This window comes from Cuculus canorus, chromosome 8 (genome assembly GCF_017976375.1).
Source record: "Cuculus canorus isolate bCucCan1 chromosome 8, bCucCan1.pri, whole genome shotgun sequence".
NCBI classification, from domain to species: domain Eukaryota; kingdom Metazoa; phylum Chordata; class Aves; order Cuculiformes; family Cuculidae; genus Cuculus; species Cuculus canorus.
Window position 1 is genome coordinate 13,628,434 of NC_071408.1, and position 22,747 is coordinate 13,651,180.

Here is a 22,747-nt window from a genome sequence, read left to right on the forward strand (position 1 = left end):
CCTCATTGTTAAACTTTCGACCTCAATGGGGGCGAGGGCGCAGCCCAAAGTTTGAGAAAAACAGTCCTCTTCTGCTGGCTTGGCAGTCTGGATTCCAGGCTTCCTTCTCTTATCTTGCGGGATGTCTGTTCCTTGCACAGCGCGTCCCCCTTCAGATAAGCATCCTTCAAGGCACATAGCATATACAAACTTACACCCTCGCACAGGCCCTCGCGCGGAGCGGCCGCTGATTGGCTGCGGCTGGTACGGCCCTCGAGAGGAACGGCTGCCGATTGGCTGCGGCTGGCGCGGCCCTCGAGAGGAACGGCTGCCGATTGGCTGCGGCTGGCGCGGCCCTCTCTCTGAGCTGCCGCTGATTGGCTGAGACTGGCGCAGCCCTCTCTCAAAGCTGTCGCTGATTGGCTGCGGTTGGCGAGGCCCGCTCTCAGAGCGGCCGCTGATTGCCTGCAGCTGGCGCCACTGCCTTGGCCGGCCCTCGCGCGGGGCGGCCGCTGATTGGCTGCCCGGTGGGAGGTGTGCGGCGCGCGAGCCGCCTCCTCGCGGCCTAAGATGGCGAGTGTGACCGCGCTGAGGGGCGGCTGCCGAGCCGCGGGGCGCCTGGTAAGCGGAGCGGGGGGCGCTGCGGGCCATGGCGCACCCCGTTAGCCGTCCTGGTGGTGGCATCCTGAGGGCCTGTCGCTTCTTTCCCGCCGGGAGCGGGCAGGACGGGCCCTGCCTGCGTTGCCTCCCGTGTTCCGAGGCGGGGCTGCAGGGCAGGCGCGGCCCCGCTGCCCCTGGCGCTGCGAGGGGAGGTTGAGGTGCCTCATCGCCTCAAGGCGTGAATCTGCTTTCCAACATCCTCGCAATAAACATGCGCTGCAGTGATGAGATCCAAGAGATAGTGTGGACTTTATAACACTAAGGAGTTTAATATTCTCAATACCTGTGCAGACATTTTGGCTAGTAAGAGGAGGGACAAAGTAGTGCTGGTTGTCTCTGGGGGTTGTAAGTTATGAAGAAGAAAGAAGCCTAGGAGTTTTTGTGTCAAGTAGTAGGGAAATAAGTTACCTAGACACTAGGATGTGATGCCAGTTATTTATGTGAGGAATAATGTTGGATTGAAACATGCTGCCAAGGGCCTTGCTTTAGTATATAGACAACTGTGTACATGGATATACAGAGTGCGTATGCAAAACAAATCCAGTGCGAGTGAACATTCATTAAGGTGACTTAGTGGGACAGTGAGTCAACAAAGTTCTGTAGAGGAGCGTCCTAATGTGAAGTCATTGTCTTGAGCACAAAGTAGTTAGTGTGACTTGAAATTTGGTGTTACTTCATCAGGTAATCAGTTGACCGCAGGCTGCATAAAAATGTTGTCCCGAGGCTACCAAGAGATGTTTAGGATCACTGGTGATTTAGAAAAGCACAGTTGGCTTCTTTTTAAGGAAACTACCCAAACTGAACTAAATGGAGGCAAGGCTGTTCTCCCCAACATAGCATACAGCTCTCATGTTGGCTGGGTTTAAACCACAAGTCTTTGTCAACTGGGTATCAGTGGCTGATGTGTCCTCAGTACCACTGAGAGGCTGAAGTGGGCCCTCAGTTTCTTCTCTCCTCGGTAACTCCGCGCTTTGAAGGCTTGCATAGGAAAGGTGTATCTGACTGGAGCACTATTGCCTTTGGATTGTCATATAGCATAACAGCAGTGACATAAACATAACTGTTAGTACTGTGCTTTTTTGGGTTTTGTTACCCTATTTTTGTGGACAGCAAGGTATGTAGATGGGTACTAAACTTATCTTTTATATGCTTTTTTAATTTTCTTATTTGGTGTTACATAGAAAACAGTGTTATGGTTACTAAATATGGAAATTAATATGCACAGCCTCTTTATTTCATAGATTTTAGTTTTCCCCTTGTTAGAAAGGAACACTGTTCTGTGAAGAGACTGTATTGTTCTGTATTGTTGCTTTAACATACCAGCACACTGACTTTTTAGTAGAGAATATGCAAAACTAAGGAACAAAAAGATTTCTTTTTGAAAAATACAGTAGTTTTGAATTATTCCTGCAAATATAATTTGAAACTCTTCTGTTACAAAATCAGTCTGTTTTTTTGGCAGTGACATTACTAATTCACTACCTGCATTGGTTACCAAATGTTAAAAACACATGGGAAGCATTATGAAACTTCACATTTAGAGGTAGTTCAGAGATTTGATGTGCTCCTTGTGATCATCTTCACAGGTAAATATTGAATGTTTTTGGTGTAGGGTTATATATAGAGAAAAGAGTTTTATTGTAAGTTTGGAACTGGAAAGACTGTTGGACAAAAAAACCCAAACCTATGGACTCCAGTGCGAAGAAAACCGCAAGCTTCTTTTCTCCCATTTTCAATTGAAGGTGTACATTTTATACCTGTTTTGTAGTTGAATGAGTATTTGAAATGTGTTCATAAAATAAGGTTTCTCAATTTTAATCTATTTCTCATAGATTAAAATTACCATTTTACCTAATTTTTTTAGTAGGGAGGACTAATGTAAAGGATTTACCTCCAATTGTTTGGAGGACTAATGTAAAGGATTTACTGTTTGCTTATTATAGGAATTAGCAAAATAGTTTCTCTAAATCAGTAGATACAACCTTAGCAGCAGGCAGCCAAAAAGTACCTCATAACTTTGTTGTGTCCTTTATGGTAGATTGTATTGTATAAATATTTGTTCTTGAAGGAAAGGTGATATCAAGTATAACTTGCAGTGCTAGATTAAATGATACAGACATCAGTTTCTGTGTCATACATCATCAATTCAGAATTGTACACTTTTCTGAATAATCTAGTTTTTAAAAGTGTAATATGAAAGAGTTCTACAGCTTGGGGAGCGGGGAGGGCAATCAGGACGTTTCACGTGCTCTGTAATTATTGAAAGGATTTTTTAAAAAACGAGTTAAAATGAACTTTCCCATGCAGGTGTGCTGTTTTCTGGCTCCTCTAAGAAGATAATTTCTAAATTTTACAGTTTTGAGCTACTTGAGGTATATGGTAGCACCTGAACTTTTTTTTCATATCTCTAAATTAATTATAGAGATTGTATCTACAGATAAATTGTTATTTTCATTAATTTTGGAGCACTCTAAGACAACATAACACTAGAATTGCAATAGATTTAGGAGATCTGACTAAATAAGAAAGGGTCTGAACTAACTTCTGTTGAGATTAATGGTAAAATGCCTCTTTATGTCAATGCAAGTGCTACTGGCTTTGCTTTTGACCAAAATCATGACTGATTACATGATGCTTTAAAGCATAAAGTTTTGCCTGAACAACCTTTCAGAAAATTTCATTGACTCTTTAAGTTGATTCCTGGATAAATGTAACTGGGAAAGACAACCGTCTTACGCTCAGCTCTTAAAAATATTATTAAGGTTGATGTGAAGTGATACTTACTTGATGAATGCCTCCTATACCTTAACAGAGTAAAAGGGCATCTGTCTGTGCCCTCTGGTGTAAATTTCCTTACCAATTAGCACTTCTGATCAACCTTTGATTGGAATAAGAACTACCGAAGGAAAATCTGCTCGTTTTTCCTGCAGCCTAGGGGACACTTCCAGCATCCATTCTGGATAAGACTCTTTCAGTTGGTTGATATGGTTGATATTATGTATGCTTGGTGGGTGTGTGTCCCGAGTAAACTAATTGCTTAGAGAAACAATAGCAAGTATGAATCTCTTGCCAGACCTTGTGATGATTTTTTGTTAATTGGTTATGTTATTGTGGCTTTGATCTCCCCATATGTTGTGTTAGTGAAAGAAGTTAGCGTGGCAAAGCTTATGCTAATTTAATGGCTATTGTACATTCTGTGTGTATTCAATATAATTGTGATTCCATAAGAACTTCTCTTCTATAAAGTAGAATTAAACTATTTTACTATTACTATTGCATCAGGAATATTAAATGAGCTCTACATTCCTCAGTCCATTATATTAACACTTGAGACTTTTCTTCCCCAGGTTTGCATTCACCGTGTTAGATCCTGGAGCAGCATTCGCTTTGTAAAGTCAAAATATGTGTGCGTGTTTGACAAATCTGCCCTCAAGTTTAGTCATCAACAGCGATTATTCAGAACATCTGCTGGTAATCTTTTTCATAATAAAATAATTTATTTTGTTTTGCTATTTTGGGAATGTTATACTAATGGTTTGTATATGACTGGTATGTTGACTGGTTTTGATGCATTCAGATTTTTCTGTCTGACATTTTATATTTAATGTTAAACATGCTGTATTTCCTGTTGTCTGTTTTAAGTTTCATGTGGCCAAATTGTCCAGTTTAAGCTTTCTGACATTGGAGAAGGTATTACGGAAGTGACTGTAAAAGAATGGTAAGCCCTACTTTCTAAGAAATAAACTAAGAAATCAGCAAGTAGTTTAACAGCTGTATTATCAATTATTTATCTGAGGATATGTTTTCTGGGTTACTAGTGAAGCTTTTCATGTTTCATTTTCCACGGTTTAAAACATTGTATATATTGAGCTTTACATTTTGTTTATTTACAGTCTGGTTTATTTGAGAGTGGAGAAGGTGGAAGGAATGTGATGCCCTAGCTGCACCTGTGTATATGCCTTTTTCAGTAATTGTTTCAGAGTGCAGGAGGTCTGTCTTTTATTATACTTAGGCTGAACTTTAGAAACAAATGACTAGTCTGGAGAATCCACATAATTTTACCCTGTACCCCTTCTCTGTTGTAATAGTAGAAGATGTGATCATTTAAATTGTTCATAAAAAGCTGACAATGAATGGAGTAAGCAAAACCAAAATGTACAGTGAAGGAAGGCAGTGTTGAAATGCCTTATTATTACACATAATATGTTTTATAGCAGCCTGTATCTTTTCTCTTAGGTATATAAAAGAAGGTGATAGTGTGTCTCAGTTTGATAGCATCTGTGAAGTACAAAGTGATAAAGCCTCTGTTACTATTACTAGTCGTTATGATGGCATCATTAGAAAACTCCATTACAATTTAGATGAAATTGCTTTTGTTGGAAAACCATTGGTGGACATTGAAATTGATGCTTCAAAAGGTATTGTAAGCCATTTTTTTCTCTTGCATGTTTTATGTTTGTTGTCGTAAACCTGTCAGTGACAGAGTTCCCTTTTTCCTTCTGCAAATCTTAAAACTGAATTATTTTTTTTTCCCTTTACAAAGGTAAGAAAAATAAGTAGAAAAAGCTGTGATATTTTATTAGGATTTAAATCTCAGGTGTTTTCTATTGAAAATCTAGTATAAGCAGGAGCCTTTAGCATACTGTGTTCCCATCCACAGTAGCTCAGAGTAAATGTTAAAAACCGGCTGTCACAGAATCACAAAATCGTTGGGACTGGAATTTAACAAATTCTGGTAATGCAGTATATTTTAAATTTTTTTTTGGTTTTCAGGTGTTGCCCCAGAAGAAGATGTTGTTGAAACACCTCCTATGTCTCATGAAGAGCACACTCACCAAGAGATAAAAGGTCACAAAACATTAGCAACTCCTGCAGTTCGTCGTCTGGCTATGGAGAACAATGTGAGTTTGCTGACTCAGATCCCACTGCATTTTATCCATCTTTTACATAGCAGTTTGGCTGACTAGGGGAACGTTATTCTACAAGAAAGTGCAGTGAGAAATTACTTACTTTCAAATACATTTTAGATTTGTAAAACCTGCTCTAAAGATGAAGAGGATTGTGCTTTCTAATGATTATGGAGGATAAGGAAAAAACTATTTGGCTTAAAATGCAGCTAGGATGCATTAGGCTGGAGACTAAGAAAACCTTTTTAGAATAAAAATAATAAAGTATCAGGATAGATTCTTGAGACCAAGGAAGAAGGAGGGGAAAAAAGGAATCTCAGCTTTATCTACCTTGTTCTGTTTTTCAGATTTGTATTAGAGCAGAGGATGTAATAATTACCTTATAAGTGGTTTTGGTTTTTTCCTGCGAATATTCCATTGGTTTTGAAAGCTTGTGTTGCGTTTTTAGGAAAAAATAAAACAATAAGTAGAGACAATTAAATGACAAATAGCTTTCCTCAAATTAATATTTCACTATTGATCCTGTGAAGTAATTAAGAGAAACAGCATTCATAATTCTTCCTTAAAATATGCAATAAAAATAAAAATATGTAATGTAGTGGGCTTTCTGGATGATTTGAACAACGTTGAGTACCTAATAAATCATAGAAAGGGAAAAAAACCTGTAGGTTTGTTAGATCAGTAAGTGAAATAGTTTTTAACCATAGCTCATAATATAGGAAGTTTTCATATTGCTGTAAAATTGAAGTGTCATAGCTTGTTATGTACTTTTCAGATTAAATTGAGTGAAGTTGTTGGAACAGGGAAAGATAACAGAATTCTAAAAGAAGACATACTTAATTACTTGGCCAAACAAACAGGGGCTATTTTGCCTCCATCACCGAAGGCTGAAATTATCCCACCTTTGCCAAAATCAGAGACTGTGCCAGCTGCTTCAAAGGATAAAGCACACAAAATTCCTGTGCCTGTTTCCAGACCCATTGTCTTTTCAGGAAAAGATAAAACTGAACCTGTAACAGGTAAATCATGAAATACGAAATCTCGACACCATGTTCACAGTAGACTGCCAGTAAACAGTTACTTAGTGAACAGTTGATTCCTTTTGATGGGAGTGTGTTTCATGTTATTGGCATGCAAATGGGCAATAGGAAAACATGCTCCATAACAAGGTGTTGCATTAAATTATTATTTTATTAAATAATTGTTTATGTTTTGGTTGGATGGAGTTGGGCTGCAAGTTGAAATTGCTCATTTTTAATCCACGTTTCATCAAATGTATGCTGAAACAGGCAGGAATTCTGAAACGTGACTTTGTCACAGTATGAACCATTATGCAATTAGCAACAAAGTGCAGTGAATTTCAGGGTTTATCAGTCCTTGATAATAGTGTACTTCAGCATTCACTCTTTTTCTGGAGAAGAGCACAACAAAAAACACTAAGGTAAGAAGACTCGCATTAACAGAGGAAGATAAAGGCTTTTGCATGCCTTTTTGGCGATGTTTATTTGGAGAGGCTGGAAAAAGTAGTGCAGATCACTTTATTAGGATTCCAAATGCATACAGACATAGAGAGATATGATTATATAATCTGAAATATTACAATCATAAAAATTGAGTTGCATGTGCCGAATAACTGTTGGTCCTAAAGTAAGCTTTAACCTGTCCTTTTTTTATCTGGGGTTGGGTTTGTTTTGTTTTGTGGGTTTTTTTTTTAAGTTGTGTAAGTTGTTTAATGGAAACAAATAGTTGAAATATCACCATAACTTACCAGGGGTTTGTTTTGTTGGCTTAAGAAGTCGGTGAATATTTTCCAGGTTTTCAGAAGGCAATGGTAAAGACTATGAGTGCGGCCCTGAAGATACCTCACTTCGGTTATTGTGATGAGATTGATTTGACTCAGCTTGTTCAGTTGCGAGAAGAGCTGAAACCTCTAGCACAACTTCGTGGAGTTAAGCTTTCCTTTATGCCTTTTTTCATAAAGGTGAGACGTGCAGCAGAGCACTGTGTGGAGTACGCATGCAGATTTTGCCAAAATCTGATCAGTGATTTTTGTAAGGTTGGAACACCTCTGTGCCACCCAAGTAACTACAGGTCACAAGAAATCTCAACTTTTCTTGCTAATTGAACCACTTATAAATTTACAATTGGAATTATCGTTAGGGATGTATAATATGGAAAATTTTGATATGTTGGTAGGGAAGGATAGAGCAAATAAAGCGTTATTAATTATGGGGGTAAGTCATCACTGGGTGCTTGAATTACACGAAACAAATTTGGGAATGTGTCAGTATTTTTTGTGAGCTCCATTAAAATGAACCTCATGTGAAATGCATTGTTATATTTTGTTGGTAGTGAATCTCTCAGGTGAATGAGTACGTGTCTTCTGTTATTCTGAAGACCAGGCACTTGCACTCATTTAGTTGCCATGGTTCCATTTCCAGCTGTAGGCATCAGTGAAGGCTGATGCACTGCCTGAGCTACGCATTGAGTGCATAGCTTAGACTGAAACTTCTGGTGATGATACTTCGATTAGATTGCCAAGTAAGCACTTGTTCTACTCTTTTTAGGGGGGGCAATTAATATTATTTCCTTGAAATAATCATCATCTAAGTTGAGAGCTGAGAATGACTTTCCTACTAAATATCTTAACTTTGGTCTTGGGATATTTGATTTGAATTGTGGAACAGAAACAGCAAATGCAGATTCAAAGTCAGTTTATTTGTGAGAGAGCTTCTCAGTTTTTATATGTCAGTCTGACGTACATTTGGGTTTTGTAAGTGTTTTTTTCTGCTGTCCTAATAATGAAAGAATATCAACTGACAAGGTTAGGAAAGTTTTTAAGTCAAATTTGATTGCATTGAGGAAGTCCATATTGTTATTAATCTAAATTGTCTCTGAATGTTCCTTCCTTTCCATGCAGCTTTCTGTTATAAAATACATGAAATATCTTTTTTTTTTTTTTTTTTTTCTTTCATGTTTAACAGGCAGCCTCTCTGGGATTATTGCAGTATCCCATTCTTAATGCTTTGTTGGATGAAAACTGTCAAAATGTCACATACAAGGTTTGTAAACTATTGATAAATTTGTGAGCAGAAAACCTAATCTAATGGCTTTTCAGAATGTTGGAGCTACTTATGAGAACCAATATTATGGTGTTGTGCTGGACAATGATTTGTGTGTCTGAATTCTGAGATTGACTTGGAATTTATGATTGATCTCATTTCAGTAGTTTGTTTAGAGTCACTTTGTTGTTTAGGCTTGCCTGAAAAATACATTTTAATAGAGTGATGTCCTATTTTTCACCTGAAGATGGGCCAAGCATTTAAAATGAGAACACTTAAAATCTAATATAATATTTTTTTAGTAATGGCACAGTGGTTTCACTGTTCCAACGCTCAACCTTTATGTTTTAAAGTCATACTTTTAAACTCAGTTTTGAAAAATACTGAATTTGTGTACAAGGTGCTGGATTGATATTTCTGGGCAGCAAGTGTATGTTTTCTTAAGTGATGTGTACATACTCCTTGTAGTACAAACCCTTTTGTGCGGTTTTATCAAAATTTCTCAGATGAATCCTTACATATTCCTTCTAGCAAATGAAAGGCAATTCTGTTTCCTTTTTTTTTAATTTTAGCATTCTTTTTAAAATGTGCTAGCCTTGTTTTGTTACTGATGTAATCATCCTAGGGTGAAATGTTTTCATTGATTGCAGGATTTTGTATTTTCCTGGATGTGAAATTGCTAAAATCAGTTTTCACTTTGCAGATATGAAAAGCTAATACTTAAAAATTTGCATCTCTTCTCCCCTCAGAGTTGTCTAGAGGAGTTGCTTAAGACAGATAGCACTGTCTAGGTTAAAAAGATAAATAAAGAAGTCATTATGCAAGTGGTTTTTTATGTAAAAGACTTTTTATGTTGACCGCTTATTTTAATGTCTGATTAATTAAAATTGTTCCAGGCTTCGCACAACATTGGAGTTGCCATGGACACAGAGCAGGGTTTAATTGTCCCAAATGTGAAAAATGTTCAAGTCTGTAGTGTGTTTGAGATTGCTTCTGAATTAAATCGTCTGCAGTCCCTGGGCTTTACAGGCCAGTTGGGAACAAGTGACCTCACTGGGGGAACATTCACCCTTTCAAATATCGGCACAGTAAGTACAGGAAAAGTGAGAACTTCAGCCTGAAAACTGCTTCTGAAATTAATACCTTTAGTAAACTTTAATATGCAATGAACAATAGCTGTAGCAATTAATTCAAGAGGCAGTCTGCTTAGAAATATATTTGTTAACTAATATCCCTAGCTTTTTCTTTTCTAGATTGGTGGCACTTACACAAAACCAGTGATACTACCTCCTGAAGTAGCTATTGGAGCACTTGGAAAGATACAGGTATATTAACTTTATCTCAGTGATTTGTTTACCTCTTGCTAACTAAGGTCAGCTGTAACACAAATGAAATGTGGAGTATGCCTTTTTTTTTTTCTTATCTGAACATTTCCTCTTTATGTTACAGAAACTGCATAGCTTGTGACTGAAGAGTTTTGTGATGTTTTTAGGTGACCCTGCAGAAACACCAAATGTGTAAATAGAAGTCTCTTATGCCAAAGGTCCAGCTTTGTTTTTTAGAATCCTGTTTTATTTCAGTCACATTTATGTTTAGCCCTCTAGTTGTTAAGAAACAACGTAAATATATTTTTACAAGTTTTGCAACATGATGTTAGCATTTTTGCTAACATCAGGGAGAAAAATTGAGACTAAAAAGGTATTCTCATAATGAAGTTTAATTTCAGAGCCAGATAGCTGAATCCATATGGAACTCTGTGTAGTTAAAGCAGTTTAATATTTTCTGAATTTCAGGCTTTAATTCCTTAATGTGAGATCATATTTGAGATTGATGCTGGAAATGAATTAATTTAATTTAAGTGTTAATTTAAAATACTTTTTCTGTACTCTTCCTGTGAGCCTTTTGTTTAGATAATGCTTTAAGGAAGCCGTCACTTTGAGCAGTAATGTTGCAATAAACTATGTGGTAAGAAGGTTTTGAGTCAAGAAAGGTTTCCACATGGTGGTGGAAACAGGATATGACTGTTTATAATGTAGGTTTGTAATATATTTTAGTCTGCGGTGCAAACAATAATGGGAAGGTCTTTGTTTTTTGAATGGCATTACTGCTGTCTAATTCCACAAAATGTTTAAATTTAGAATAACAAATTAACAAAAAAGATTTAGATTTGTTAATGAAAGTATTTAATAATTCTAATTTTTTTTTCCTTCCTCTGATTTTTTAGGTTCTTCCTCGGTTTAATGGAAGAGGTGAAGTATTTAAAGCGCAGATAATGAATGTGAGTTGGTCAGCTGATCACCGCATCATTGATGGAGCTACGATGGCCCGGTTTTCTAACTTATGGAAATCCTACTTGGAGAACCCTGCTTCAATGCTGCTAGACCTTAAATAGAGGAAACCACAGCTAGAATATGCCTTTAAACTTTGTGGATTAGACTGAATACTTTTAAAAGCTGGCTCTACTAGCACGTGCCCTTTGCCAGTCATGTTATATAATAATTCTGTTTGGTCAAAAGTTCTCAACAGCTGGTATCAGTCTGTTAATTTTTGTTACTTCTTTTAATTAGTAGTGCTGTAATTTCTTCTACAGCAGACTGTCAAACTTAATAGATCAAGGTGCAACTTCTGAATATGGTGATTGAATGTCTTTATTTTGCCTTTTATAATATAAACGGTTGTGAAGCTGCTGTGACAATAACAGCGATCTGCATCTGCAGTATCTATAATTTGATTAACCTTGTTTGAAGGTAAATACTCAGTTCTTCCTTTGTTGGACACAAATTTATTTACAAATAATATACAGTTCCCAAAAGAAGTTATGCAAAAATCGTATACCAATAAAATGCCTTTTCTGCTTCTGCTGTAAGATGTCCATAGAGCTTTTTGTTGTTTAACTAAGTAAATCTCTCAAATCTTTTGCTAGTCCACTTTTCCTGGCGATTACTTGCACAGGCGCTCTTTGAATTTAAATGAAGAGGCCACATTTATTCAAATGCTTACTGATAACATTTATTGATAACTAACAGGGCCATAATACTCTCTAGAATGTTTTGTATTTTTACAGGCTGGAAGTGGTTGCAGTCCTTAAATCCTTTCCAGTTATTTTTGGTTTTATATAGAAAGCATCTGTCTGTTTAAAAAAACCAAAAAGAAAGACAAGTAGGATCTCATTTGTTATTCTGTTTTTAGGTAAGTCTGACAGTAATCAGAACGTGTTCTAAAAGCTTGCATCACCTTGTATTATTGATGTTCAGATACTGAAATTTGACAGGTTAATCAGATAAAACAAAGAATTAACATAAAAAAAAAGTTGAGATAAGGACTTCTAAAACTCAGTTATGAGGCACATAATAAATAGGTTCAAGTTAATGCCGTCAGAACAGACAACAGTTATGAGGCTTTAAGGTAAACTAAACAGATGATGAGGATTGCTCTGGGTATTTAATAGGACATACAGAGAAAACTGTTGGATATGAATGCCTTCTAGAAACCTGAGTCGCAAACAGATGCAAGAAAAGATAGTTACGTGGCCTTAAAAATTAATTTGTGAGGCACAAAATGGACATTTTCTCCTTTCGGTAGATACATAGAAACCTTTACAGGAGCATTCCCTGAAATTATAGACCAAAGTTGTCTATTGCATTTAGCTGTGATGATGCAAGACAAGCTACCAGTAGCAGAGTCTCTGCTGTCCTTGATGCTGAGACTGAGCAAGAGGAAAGCTGGTCATGTAGGGGAGGGAGCATGGGAGAATACATGTAAGGTGCTATTTATATTACTATTGTGGTATAAGGGTCTTTTATATATAGGTAATTTCTTGCAAAGTTTGGCTAATATATCATGCCTATCACCTATTTCATTTTTATCAGTTTTATTTATTCCTAATAAAATTTAAGCCACAAAGAATTGTAGTAATATTGTTTTTATTTGTGAATTTTATGCAGGCAATCCTGTACAGGTGACTCAAACTTCTCTTTCTTCTTCTCTTAAAGTATTTACTGCACTCAAGACTACCAAAAGAACACAGCCTAATGGCTACTGTCCTCCAAGTATATTGTTATGGTAAGGGCTCAGTTCAAATAGTATATTTTTTAATCTGATGATCATGGAGCAAATAAATTGAGGAAATATTTAGGTGAGTGATAGAAAGCAATGAAGTGGTTTTGAAATATCTGAGACAGAATAATTCTGCCCACATGAGGAGTTTGTCTCTCAAAACTCCAATAAGAGGGAAAGGTTGGTTTTTTTTGTTTGTGTTTTTTTTTTTTTCCCTAGCTCTAATTATCTGTCTTTGTTAAGGAGGAGAAAGTTAAGCACTTAGGTTTTGGTGAGGACTTTTTTTAGATCAAGAAAAAACATTGATTAAAAAAACCTCAGACTGAATCCACACCAAAACTTAAAGATGAGTAATTTTTGCTTTTGCGTAACTTTTAAATGAAACAAAAAGCTTAGATTGAAATTTAAAGCAGTGTCCTTTTAAATAGGTATTGGTGGTCAAGTATTTAGTTGGTCATGGACTGGAGAGGGATTTTTTGTTAAAAAGTTCTATGTGGTAGTGGTAAAGCTGGTAACAAGGAAAAAAATATTTTTGCTGGAAGAAGGTTATAACCAAATGAATGATATTGTTACAATTTTATCCTCCTATTTTATACCGCAGTGCAAGAATTCCTTAAAATTATCCAGTTTTATGGCTTCTGCCTCAAGTAGCGACCTGTAATTATTGCTGTCGCTCTCCTTCTGTTTGGTTGAAGAAAAAGATTCTGACAAAGTTGTTCTTTTATCTTCTCCAAGGGCTCTTTGAAGAAGTAAAATGTTAAAAATGTTTCATGATTGGAAGCATGAAAAAGGGGTGAGTGATAACCCCGCTTCACAGCGTGGTTAAAAATTACTTTTCTGTCTGGATTTCAATAATTTGCATTAAAATTTTTCCACAGAATTCTTCAGCATGGGCAAAAGTAATGAGTAAAATACTTGGCGATGTAATACTTCTTCTAATCTAACTAGTCAATATTGCTGTTTAATGGAGCTTTGAAGCTCAGTTATCTTGCAGAGAAACATTACTAGAGTTAAGCAAGTAATTGTCATTTTGAATTCAGAACTAGCTTATTGTTCATTGTGGAGCATAATAACTGCTTCTTTTTTCTTTTTGTTCACGATTTATAACTTTTGTTCCCAAGAGTCCAAGATTTTATGGGAGTCCAGTCACGTTCAGCAAACTGGGAAGACATGAATGCCTGGGGCTTTTGCAGAAGTGCCTCATGTGATACCTTCTATTCTCAGCATAGGTTAAAATTAGAAGTAGACTGACGTTGCCTTGAAGTCTGAGTGAGAGTTCTAAATGGTTTTGGTAGTGCAGGCAAGATTCGTAGTTTATCTCTGCTCTTGACTAGAAAGCAGTGAGTCACAGAAAATCCTTGAAAACACCAAATAATTGAGGTAAGTTGCTGTTAAACTCTTTCAGGTGCTTGGAGTTGTTGGGAGATCTGATTACTTGGGAGTAAATTTGCACTTGTTTTATAACCACGCTTAGGAATTCACTTCTCAATTATTGGTTGTGATGACATGATTATTATAGTTTTTGTTTTCCTGACAAATAATAAGAACTAAGAACAAAAAGTTTTTGATAGTAGTCCTGTTGTTATATAATTAAATCTCCTTGAAAATAAAGTCATATACTCAGGCCGTCTTTCATATTTCATGGTTCTGAGGTAATGTTTATTGAAAAATACGCTTTCCATAGCAAAGAGAGCTGCCCAGTATAAGCTTTACTAAAAATAAGTATTGTTTCAACTGTATAGTTTGATACTGGTTTTAGTAGTACAAGTATTAACAAATAACTCGTTAGATATTTGCATTGCAGTGTCTCTTTTCTGCATAGTTCACATAACAGGATTTTTGGTTTTCTACCTAAAAAGGCTAATAGGTAAAAAACAGACTCTAAACAACAAGAAACATTGTTCATACAATGTCTTACTCATTACTGTTGCATATTGGGATGAGGAATGGGAAAGGTAATTAGTAGGAAGACCACTGAAAGAGAAATTAATTCTTCAAACTAATAAATGGGATCACGTTTATGTGGGGAGGGGAAGAAGATGTAATCCTTTCTTTCCAGGAAAACATTCAGTCCTTGTTCAGGAACCCAAATGCCAAACTGCATTGTGCCACACTAGTTGCCGTTTGTGTCATGTGTCAAATCCTGCCATTTTTCCTTAACAAACAGAGAATGGAATGAGTGCTCATATTTGCATTTAATAATTATGGTCAGTACTCAGGCGTCCTTTGGAAGGAACTGAGAAGCATTTTTTCACAACTAAGAATGCAGAGAGATTGCAAAAATACCATTTCTGACTATAAGAAAATTTACCTAGGTGCAATTCTTTACAAAGACAAAATGGTTGGTAAAATTCTGTCAGTTCTATACGTTAACTAATTCTGATAATATAATCAAGTAGGAATTGCAGTGTTTTAGTTTTCATGTCCCTGTCCCCATCTGGTAGCTAATAGATGCGCTGATGCATTGAGCCTGAAATTCACAGTCAGATTCCTGTGACTGAATCTGAATATGTAAGGATCATGACTGAATCTGCAGTTTGCGTTGGAACATTCACTGCTGTGAAGGCACTTTGGGAAGTGAGAATACACAAGATAAATGAAGAATTGCAGAAAGAAAAGGAATTCAGACAGAGGTCTGCAGGAAGGTAGGTAAATTGTAGAACTTTAAGTATGTGAAAACCTAGTCTAGATGTTACCTTTCAGAAAATTATAGACAGTCTTTTCAAAATTGTCCAGAGCCAGTTCTTTAGTTGTTACTGTAGTAGAATTCCCACCAGTTAAAATCTAGCAATATGGCCAAGTCAAACTAAAAATTGTGTTCTGTGATAAAAATTATAGCATACATACTGAATCCTCTGAAGTCAGATGTTAAAATCTTCTCTTGTGTGGATATTCTAACCAGTGGAGATCTAATTTGTTAAGCTTTCTTCTCAATGGAGGCATTAACGGGGTCTCTTGGTCTTCTGTCTGGCCAGAAATTTCATTAAATATGAAGAAATTTAGCATTCTATTTCTGGAACTCTTCCTAATTTGTCAGACGTGTTTGAAACGGAATAACAAATTTCAAAGTCACTAGTGGAAAATACAAATAGAAAGAAAGAGAATTAGCCTCATTTGCATAATTTTTGTTCTAGTCAGCTTGATTTGGAAATCAAGCTATAAAAGAATCCCTAGCCAACTGACCTTGTTTGATTGCATTTACATTTGGTAGAACTGGAGGCTTTCTTTTTTTTTTAGGAGAGTGCTTCAAAATTAACAGCTTTGGAACTTAATTCCATAAGACTTCACATTTTGTTGCCCTGCTGCAATGCAATGAAAGTGAATGAAGTTATGTCTTCCTCCTGACTGTAAATTCGAAGAAGTGTGAAACAGAATTCCTGTGAATTACCTCAGCCAAACATTACTTTAAGTTCTTGTCTTCTTTTGAGTTGATAGTATGTTTAGCATCCAGATATAAGAAATGTTTGACATCCAGGAAGGCTACTGTTTCTGGTCCAGATAAAGGAATGGATAGTAATTATTGCCTGTACTCATTGTTGCAGCACTAAGGGGTCTTCTTTCCCTTGTAGGCTACTACTCGTCTGGGAGGAAAGAGCCGCTTTAGCAAAGCTGAAAGAAAAAGTTATTCATGAAGATGGAAGAGCAATTTTAAGGATAGAGGAAGAAGAATGGAAGGTAGTGTTGACAGGACTGAATGTTGCTTGAGTTGAATGACTGACGCATTAGAAAAATGCTATTTGCAACTTTATACTCACAGTTGTACTATTTTTACATATGTAGTGCTCACTGTGTGCTTTACTAACAAGGAAATGAGGCACACTATTGTGAAAGTGTAAGAGCACACTGATTTTTTTTCAGTCCTGAGTATTAAGCATTACTCTACAAAAATATAGTCCGAAATTTGGCTTTCTGCATTAGAAATTACTCAGTATGTGAGTTTTATTATATAAATCCTTATTTAACATTAACACACCAGAACAACTGAAGTGTATCAAGGTGAAAACCTCTGTGCTTAGGTGCATGGGAATATTTCTTACTGTTGTTTACTTTATTTTTCTAAGACTGAAAATGAGTCAGTAGGCCCATCATTCTTGTTTCTAATGCATGGGGGGAGCGGCCAACAACAAAGACGTTTTGTTAACAGAGTAGGAAATGCAACTTAGATCACTATTTAAATGCAAGATGTTATTTAAAGCAGTTTCATCTTCAGTTTTACTGGCTTTGTTTTTTTACAAACAAACAGAAAAAGCAAGCCTGAGGTTTTTTCAAGCTGTGGCAGCACTGCAGTTATCTAAATCCTGGGAGCAAAAAGTGGGCAGATTAAATCTGTGGTCAGAATGACCTGCATTGATGGTGTTTGTTTTGAGATGCTGCAGCATAGCTTGAGAAGGAGGAAAGATTTCTCTTTTTTTAAATTATTTTTTGTTTTTAATGACCAGGCTGTTACTGTTTCAAATAAAACTTTGACCTAAGCCTCCATTCTTGTTGTATACTAAACTGAATTTCTTCTGGTTCATATTTCTTTTTTTAGACACTACCTTCGTGCTTATTGAAACTCGTCCATCTCCAGGAATGGCAGCTTCATAGAACTAGTTTGCAGAAAATTCCTCAGTTCATTGGAAGGTTTCACAACCTTGTTGTTCTGGATCTATCCCGGAACTCAGTTGAAAGTATACCTAAAGAAATTGGTGAGCTATGCTTTCTTTTATTTTAACCTGCTTTTCTAAGAAAATTAATCTTACACAAATGTGCCATTTTTTGTGCACTTTGCACGAGTAACAATCCTACTGGGTAGCTGGAAAACAGACAATTTTAATCTGACAGTGAGAGAGATCTGTAATCTATGGATTCCCTATAAATAATAAAAATATGGCCAGATGGAAGAGACAGAACTTTATGAAAGCTCCCCATGAGAAAAAAGGTTTTAAGCACAGCAGATACTAGACATCAGAATCCAGCTAGAAAAGTGATAGAGCAAACCAGCCTTCGTGGTCTGATTCTGCAGCATGAGTAGCCTATGTTCATGAGGGTTTTTTTTTAGGTTTTGAGGGGTTTTTTTTGTAGTTCTCAACTAGAACGTAGCTCTATGCTGGAGTCCTGAAGTCCTACTGTGTGAATTTCAGTGAATCTTTTTTTCTGGTGAGAACACAGAGCGTTTGTATAACAGTGTAAGGAAAACACACAACAAGTAATATTGTATTTCAAATAGAACTAACATGTATCTTTTCTCATTTGTGCTCTCTGCAGGCCAGCTGACAAGCCTCCAAGAGCTGCTTCTCAGCTACAACAGAATAAAGTCTGTTCCTAAGGAAATAAGTAACTGTGTGAGTCTGGAAAGATTGGAACTGGCTGTCAACAGGAGTATCCGTGATCTTCCTCCTCAGGTTTTGACAAACTGTTTTGTTTAGTCTTGTTTAACACATATTTTGAATTTATCCAAAGCCAATTATCATTAAACACTGTACAACGTGTTTTCAGATTTCCTTTGATGTTCTGATTTCACAACTACTCCACAGAAACACTTACGTGAACAGTATTTATATGACAAAGCCACGAGAAGGACATGCTTATAGCTGAGTAGTTGAAGGAGCCCATCTTTATTTTGTCCAGATAAATGACTTGGTAGTGCAGATAGGACAGTGATACACTTGGTGTTCTCTTGTTTAGGCTGAAGGTCTTCACTGATTTACCCCTCTGAGGATCGGATGCCTTTGCACAGAGAAGTTTCTTTTTGTAGTTGAGAACACAAATTGAAACCGTGTGCTGGGACACAGCTGTAAGCATCTTTACCAGGTGCTAGTTATGAAGACGGTTTGTGCAATTCATACAACTGCCTATGCATAAAGAGTTGGACACATGTTGTTCTGAAATGTTGAAAGCAATTAGAGAGAATAAAAACAACTGCTCACACCATTGATATTTAATTTGGACTGACCTAAATGTGAAAGAGACCTACATCTCTAAGATTAGTCTATTAGAGATGACAAATATGTAACTGTATTTACTTGTTTTATTTATTTAAAAAGTAGCAGTGGCAATAGTTGACAGCAGTCAGTGCCTTGCAGCATCGAGTAAGTCCAGAAAGTAATACCTAACAACAAATCTTTAAATGAAATTATAAACTGTTAATCAGAATCCAAAATTTACAAAATCTTTGTGGATACCGGTTACGTGGTGTAAAGCAGAGTGCTAGCTTTTAAAAATGACAGCTGATAGCAAACAGACAGTTCTGCTCTGTTCAAAGTAAGTGATGTGAACACCGTGAAGCTTTCGTTATGTATACTTGGACATTGTAAAAGCACCTGAAGGCATGATCTACAAAAGATGTTGCAATACCGAATGATGCTATGTTTAATTTTTAGAATGTCTTGCCATAGTAGTAAACTTCACAACATGGGAAGTGTCTGGTTTCACTCTAAAACACACTCCGTGCATTTTGATCCATAAAAATAGAAATATTTGACTAATGAAAAATGGCACATGGCATGGAGAAACACCATTGGTATGAAATACTAAGGACAATGGTATATTTAAAATATCTTTTGTTCTCAAGGTGTGGGGTATACCTGCATTGTAGGCATGGCATTCAGCTTCTCAGCAGGTAGGGCTCTCCCTGCCTGGTGGGTAATGAAGTTGTTCTGCCAAATCAGTTTCGAACTCACCTGCCTTCTAGGTAAGAACTGTAATTGTTAGGTAATATGGGCTAATGTCACTCAGAAACCGTTCTGCCTCTCCTAACTCTAAAAGGTCTTGTAATGTTTTATAATTGGTTTTTTTTTCAATCAATGTTATTACAGCACTGCTCTAACAGAACGCCTGTACAAACTTGCGTTACATTTCCCTTTCTTTGCAGCTCAGTGATTTAAAGAAGCTTTCACACATAGACTTGTGCATGAATCAGTTTACTACCATCCCTTCAGCTCTTCTCAACATGCCAAATCTAGAATGGTTAGATATGGGGGGAAATAAACTCCAGGAACTTCCTGATGCAATTGACAGGTAAATGAAATTTAAAGCTCATATCTTTGGCTTAATTCTATTGCATTGGAATTCTAATTATTAAATTAATTCTAATTATTAAATTAATTCTAATTATTAAATTAATAAATTCTAATTATTAAATCCTACTTTAAAAGATTATTTTAATGTTAACATCACCACAATCTTAAGATTTATCAGCCTTAATGTGATATTTTGGATGATCTGGAATAATCCATTCAATAAACAATAAATTCAATATTAACAATCAAGTTAAATGTTTCTTGCCAGTGATATTTTTCACTGGAGGTTAGGCAATTATCTTGGATATGGGGTTTTCTTTGAGAACTGTTATATTCTTTATGCAAGTCCTTTACATGGCTGTAAAACTGAATCAATTACTTCACGTTAATGATTGATAACATTAATTTTCTAAATGTCCATTGATTGCACATATACATATTTTACAGAATGGAAAATCTCCACACTTTGTGGCTCCAAAGGAATGAGATACATTCTTTGCCAGAAACCATTTGTAATATGAAAAATCTTAGTACTCTTGTTCTGAGCAACAACAAACTTAAGGATATCCCAACTTGTATGAAGGACATGACAAATCTGAGGTAAGAAAAAGCGACAGAAATATAAATAAAAATACTAGAAGATAAAGTTTTAAAGCCTTCCTTGAACTGTATATCGGAGTGATGCTAAGAAAGTGGGAAAGAAAACGCAAGTCCACAGTTGTACAGGTGGACACAATGCCTTGTAAATAAGCATAAATTACACAGATTCACATTGGTTGACGGTCTGGTCCAGAAAGCTTTGTGTATCACAACTCATTTAAAGAAGCAGCCTACAGTAGTGACAGTCCCAAATGTAAAAGGAGACTGCAATACATGTTCTCATTTCTGAAAGGTCTAAGTACCCACTTCTAATTGGCCTTTTATATCACTCTCTAAAGCCAAGAGCCAGGAGGATAAAATATTGACAAGAATAAAAATGACAAAAAGTAGAACTTTGGCACTGAAAATTCAAGCTTTTAGAATTAAACAAAATGGACTATATATAAAGATGTGGATGAAACTCTCCTGTACTTGATTAAAAAAAATAAAAGAGAGTGGATGTAAATTTTTAATTGGTAGAATTGGAAATATTATTTTGTATACTGCGACAAACTTTCCTGTTTGCCTTTTCGTTAAAATTATCGGATGCTGGCCAGTTAGAGAAAGAATGCTAGTGCAAATAAATCATGCTGAACCCAGTAAGACTTCCTGTTTTCAGGTGTTTTGGAAGAAGCAGCAACTCTTTAAACAAATACACAGAAGCCTAGGTCCAGGGATGGATGAAGAACAGGGAGGCAGGGCTGCCTTGCAAAATTGGGGGGATGCAGGCATTTGCCTTTTTGTTGTCATCCATTCATTTGTGGAAGCTCTGTAAGGCTGACAATGAGGTAAAAACCTGATGACAAAATGACAAGGACTGCAATGTTTTCTCCCACCACAATCAGCTACTGATATTATAAAGCATCATCTTATCTTAGTTTACTTAATATTACTAATACAGTAGTGGCTTTAGGATAAGAGAAGACTACTTTTGCTTAAAATAGCATTTGAGAAATCTTATTTCAATAGTTCTCTCTGGACAAAACTAACTGCAAGAGTAACCTTTTCTGGTGAATTGTCAGATTTGTCAACTTCAGAGACAACCCCCTGGAGTTAGAGGTAATGCTCCCTCCATGTGAGAATACAGAAGAGGAGGAACAACAGGAAATGTTTGGCATTGAATTCATGCATGTGTATATCCAGGAGTCACTCAAGAAAACAGGTGTGGCTTTTTTACTAATTCTAATCCCTCTAGAATACAGTGAGGAAGGGAAAGATAAACTGGGTAAAAGAAAGCTAGGATATGTATACAAATAAAACATGAATAATCCTCTTTATAAATGATTGATGTTTTAAAAAAATCTGTAAACAGATTTTCACTGAGGGAAAATCAGGAGGTAGCACAGTATGTTTTCACGTGCACAGCATGTATTCTAATAGGAACATACTGGAACCATGGAACATGGGAATAAGTGTTCCCAAGTTACCTTCAGCCTGTAAACTGGAAGTTGATGACTGTCCCTTGTATTTGCAATTTAATCAGAATTTGCATAGCGTGAGTCTTCCAGCACTGTTTGTCTCATGAAGCTCTACTTTCTCTCTTCTTGGACGTTGCCAAGAGAGAGACTGCCATGGAGAATGTAATAGAGATCCCCGTGTTCCCAGCATACAACATTTTTTAGCAGTGAAGTATCAACTCCTGATAAACATGTTTCTCACAACTTGCTTTCCCCGACAGAAAATCCAGTCACCGAAACAAAACACCCACAGTTTCATCCCATTTCTAACTGCTGTCAGTAGTCTCAGAAGTAACAGCTTGAAGGTTCCAGTGAGAGACCAAAATAAGCACTTTTGAACAGATGTGCCGGCAGCAGCCGTTACTCAGAGAGAGAACTTTACTCACTGCAGATATGAAACGTTCTCTGATCTTCATTCTATATATCATGAAGGCTTACAAAATGAATGACTGAAATGTTCTTGATTTAGAATGCTAAGCCAGCTTTTTTTTTGTCAATATTTCACAAATGAATAATCAAGGCAGCAAAAATACATCAGGATGATTGTTTACTAATCATTTTTCTTCCTTAACAGATTCCCCAGCAGCATGGACTGATGAAAGTACCTAGGTGTATTTAAATAATTTAAGAGGAAATACAAAGCTATCCTGAATGTCAAAGTAAACATAAAGGATGTTAATTTCTCTTATTTTAACCCACTGTCTTTCAGGACATCTGGAAAGTTGTACTTCTGATCCTTCTCCTGCCATAAATACTAATGAATAAACAACATTAACCGTGAATGGAAGAAAATACCCAGTATACTTCTAATGAAGTGGCATACAACAGGTTTCAAATATTCTTAGGGATTTTATTTATCCACTAATAAGAACTGGTTTCCACATTTAATTCCCAGTGAAACTGGGAAATAAGACCTTCTCCTGGGTACAGGAAAGGCTAAAACTTTTTTTTATAAGCAATGACTTATTAGGATTTTTTAAAAAGCT

The 22,747-nt window shown here is 36.5% G+C and overlaps 2 protein-coding genes across 4 annotated transcripts; both read left to right on the forward strand.

Moving 5' to 3' along the window:
- The first annotated feature begins 468 nt into the window (after positions 1–468).
- On the forward strand, positions 469–11,474 carry DBT (dihydrolipoamide branched chain transacylase E2). 2 transcript variants are annotated; one of them, XM_054073110.1, is made up of 13 exons: positions 568–600; positions 2,102–2,225; positions 2,947–3,011; positions 3,987–4,110; positions 4,282–4,357; positions 4,876–5,057; positions 5,413–5,540; positions 6,322–6,565; positions 7,361–7,527; positions 8,531–8,608; positions 9,505–9,696; positions 9,862–9,933; positions 10,833–11,474. In XM_054073110.1, the coding sequence occupies exons 2-13, from the start codon at positions 2,138–2,140 to the stop codon at positions 10,998–11,000; spliced, it is 1,584 nt and encodes a 527-aa protein (XP_053929085.1). In that variant the 5' UTR covers positions 568–600; positions 2,102–2,137; the 3' UTR covers positions 11,001–11,474. The 2 variants fall into 2 exon arrangements, with proteins under 2 accessions (XP_053929086.1, XP_053929085.1); XM_054073111.1 differs by lacking the exons at positions 2,102–2,225; positions 2,947–3,011 and having other exon boundaries at positions 469–600.
- A 150-nt stretch (positions 11,475–11,624) lies between these two features.
- On the forward strand, positions 11,625–22,607 carry LRRC39 (leucine rich repeat containing 39). Of its 2 annotated transcripts, XM_054073117.1 has the most exons (11): positions 11,625–11,797; positions 12,601–12,670; positions 13,400–14,044; positions 15,109–15,309; positions 16,234–16,339; positions 17,196–17,352; positions 17,912–18,048; positions 19,518–19,663; positions 20,113–20,265; positions 21,327–21,466; positions 22,471–22,607. In XM_054073117.1, the coding sequence occupies exons 4-11, from the start codon at positions 15,185–15,187 to the stop codon at positions 22,524–22,526; spliced, it is 1,020 nt and encodes a 339-aa protein (XP_053929092.1). In that variant the 5' UTR covers positions 11,625–11,797; positions 12,601–12,670; positions 13,400–14,044; positions 15,109–15,184; the 3' UTR covers positions 22,527–22,607. The 2 variants fall into 2 exon arrangements, with proteins under 2 accessions (XP_053929092.1, XP_053929090.1); XM_054073115.1 differs by having other exon boundaries at positions 13,400–15,309.
- Positions 22,608–22,747: the final 140 nt, after the last annotated feature.

Bases quoted from the DNA above. Each gene is read 5' to 3' on its own strand.
- DBT (XM_054073110.1), top strand. From the start codon at position 2,138: ATGTTAAAAACACATGGGAAGCATTATGAAACTTCACATTTAGAGGTA. The intron at 5,541-6,321 runs GTGAGTTTGCTG...TGTACTTTTCAG, and splicing joins GTCTGGCTATGGAGAACAAT to ATTAAATTGAGTGAAGTTGT. The intron at 8,609-9,504 runs GTTTGTAAACTA...AAATTGTTCCAG, and splicing joins GTCAAAATGTCACATACAAG to GCTTCGCACAACATTGGAGT.
- LRRC39 (XM_054073115.1), top strand. From the start codon at position 15,185: ATGACTGAATCTGCAGTTTGCGTTGGAACATTCACTGCTGTGAAGGCA. The intron at 17,353-17,911 runs GTGAGCTATGCT...TGCTCTCTGCAG, and splicing joins AAGTATACCTAAAGAAATTG to GCCAGCTGACAAGCCTCCAA. The intron at 19,664-20,112 runs GTAAATGAAATT...CATATTTTACAG, and splicing joins CTTCCTGATGCAATTGACAG to AATGGAAAATCTCCACACTT.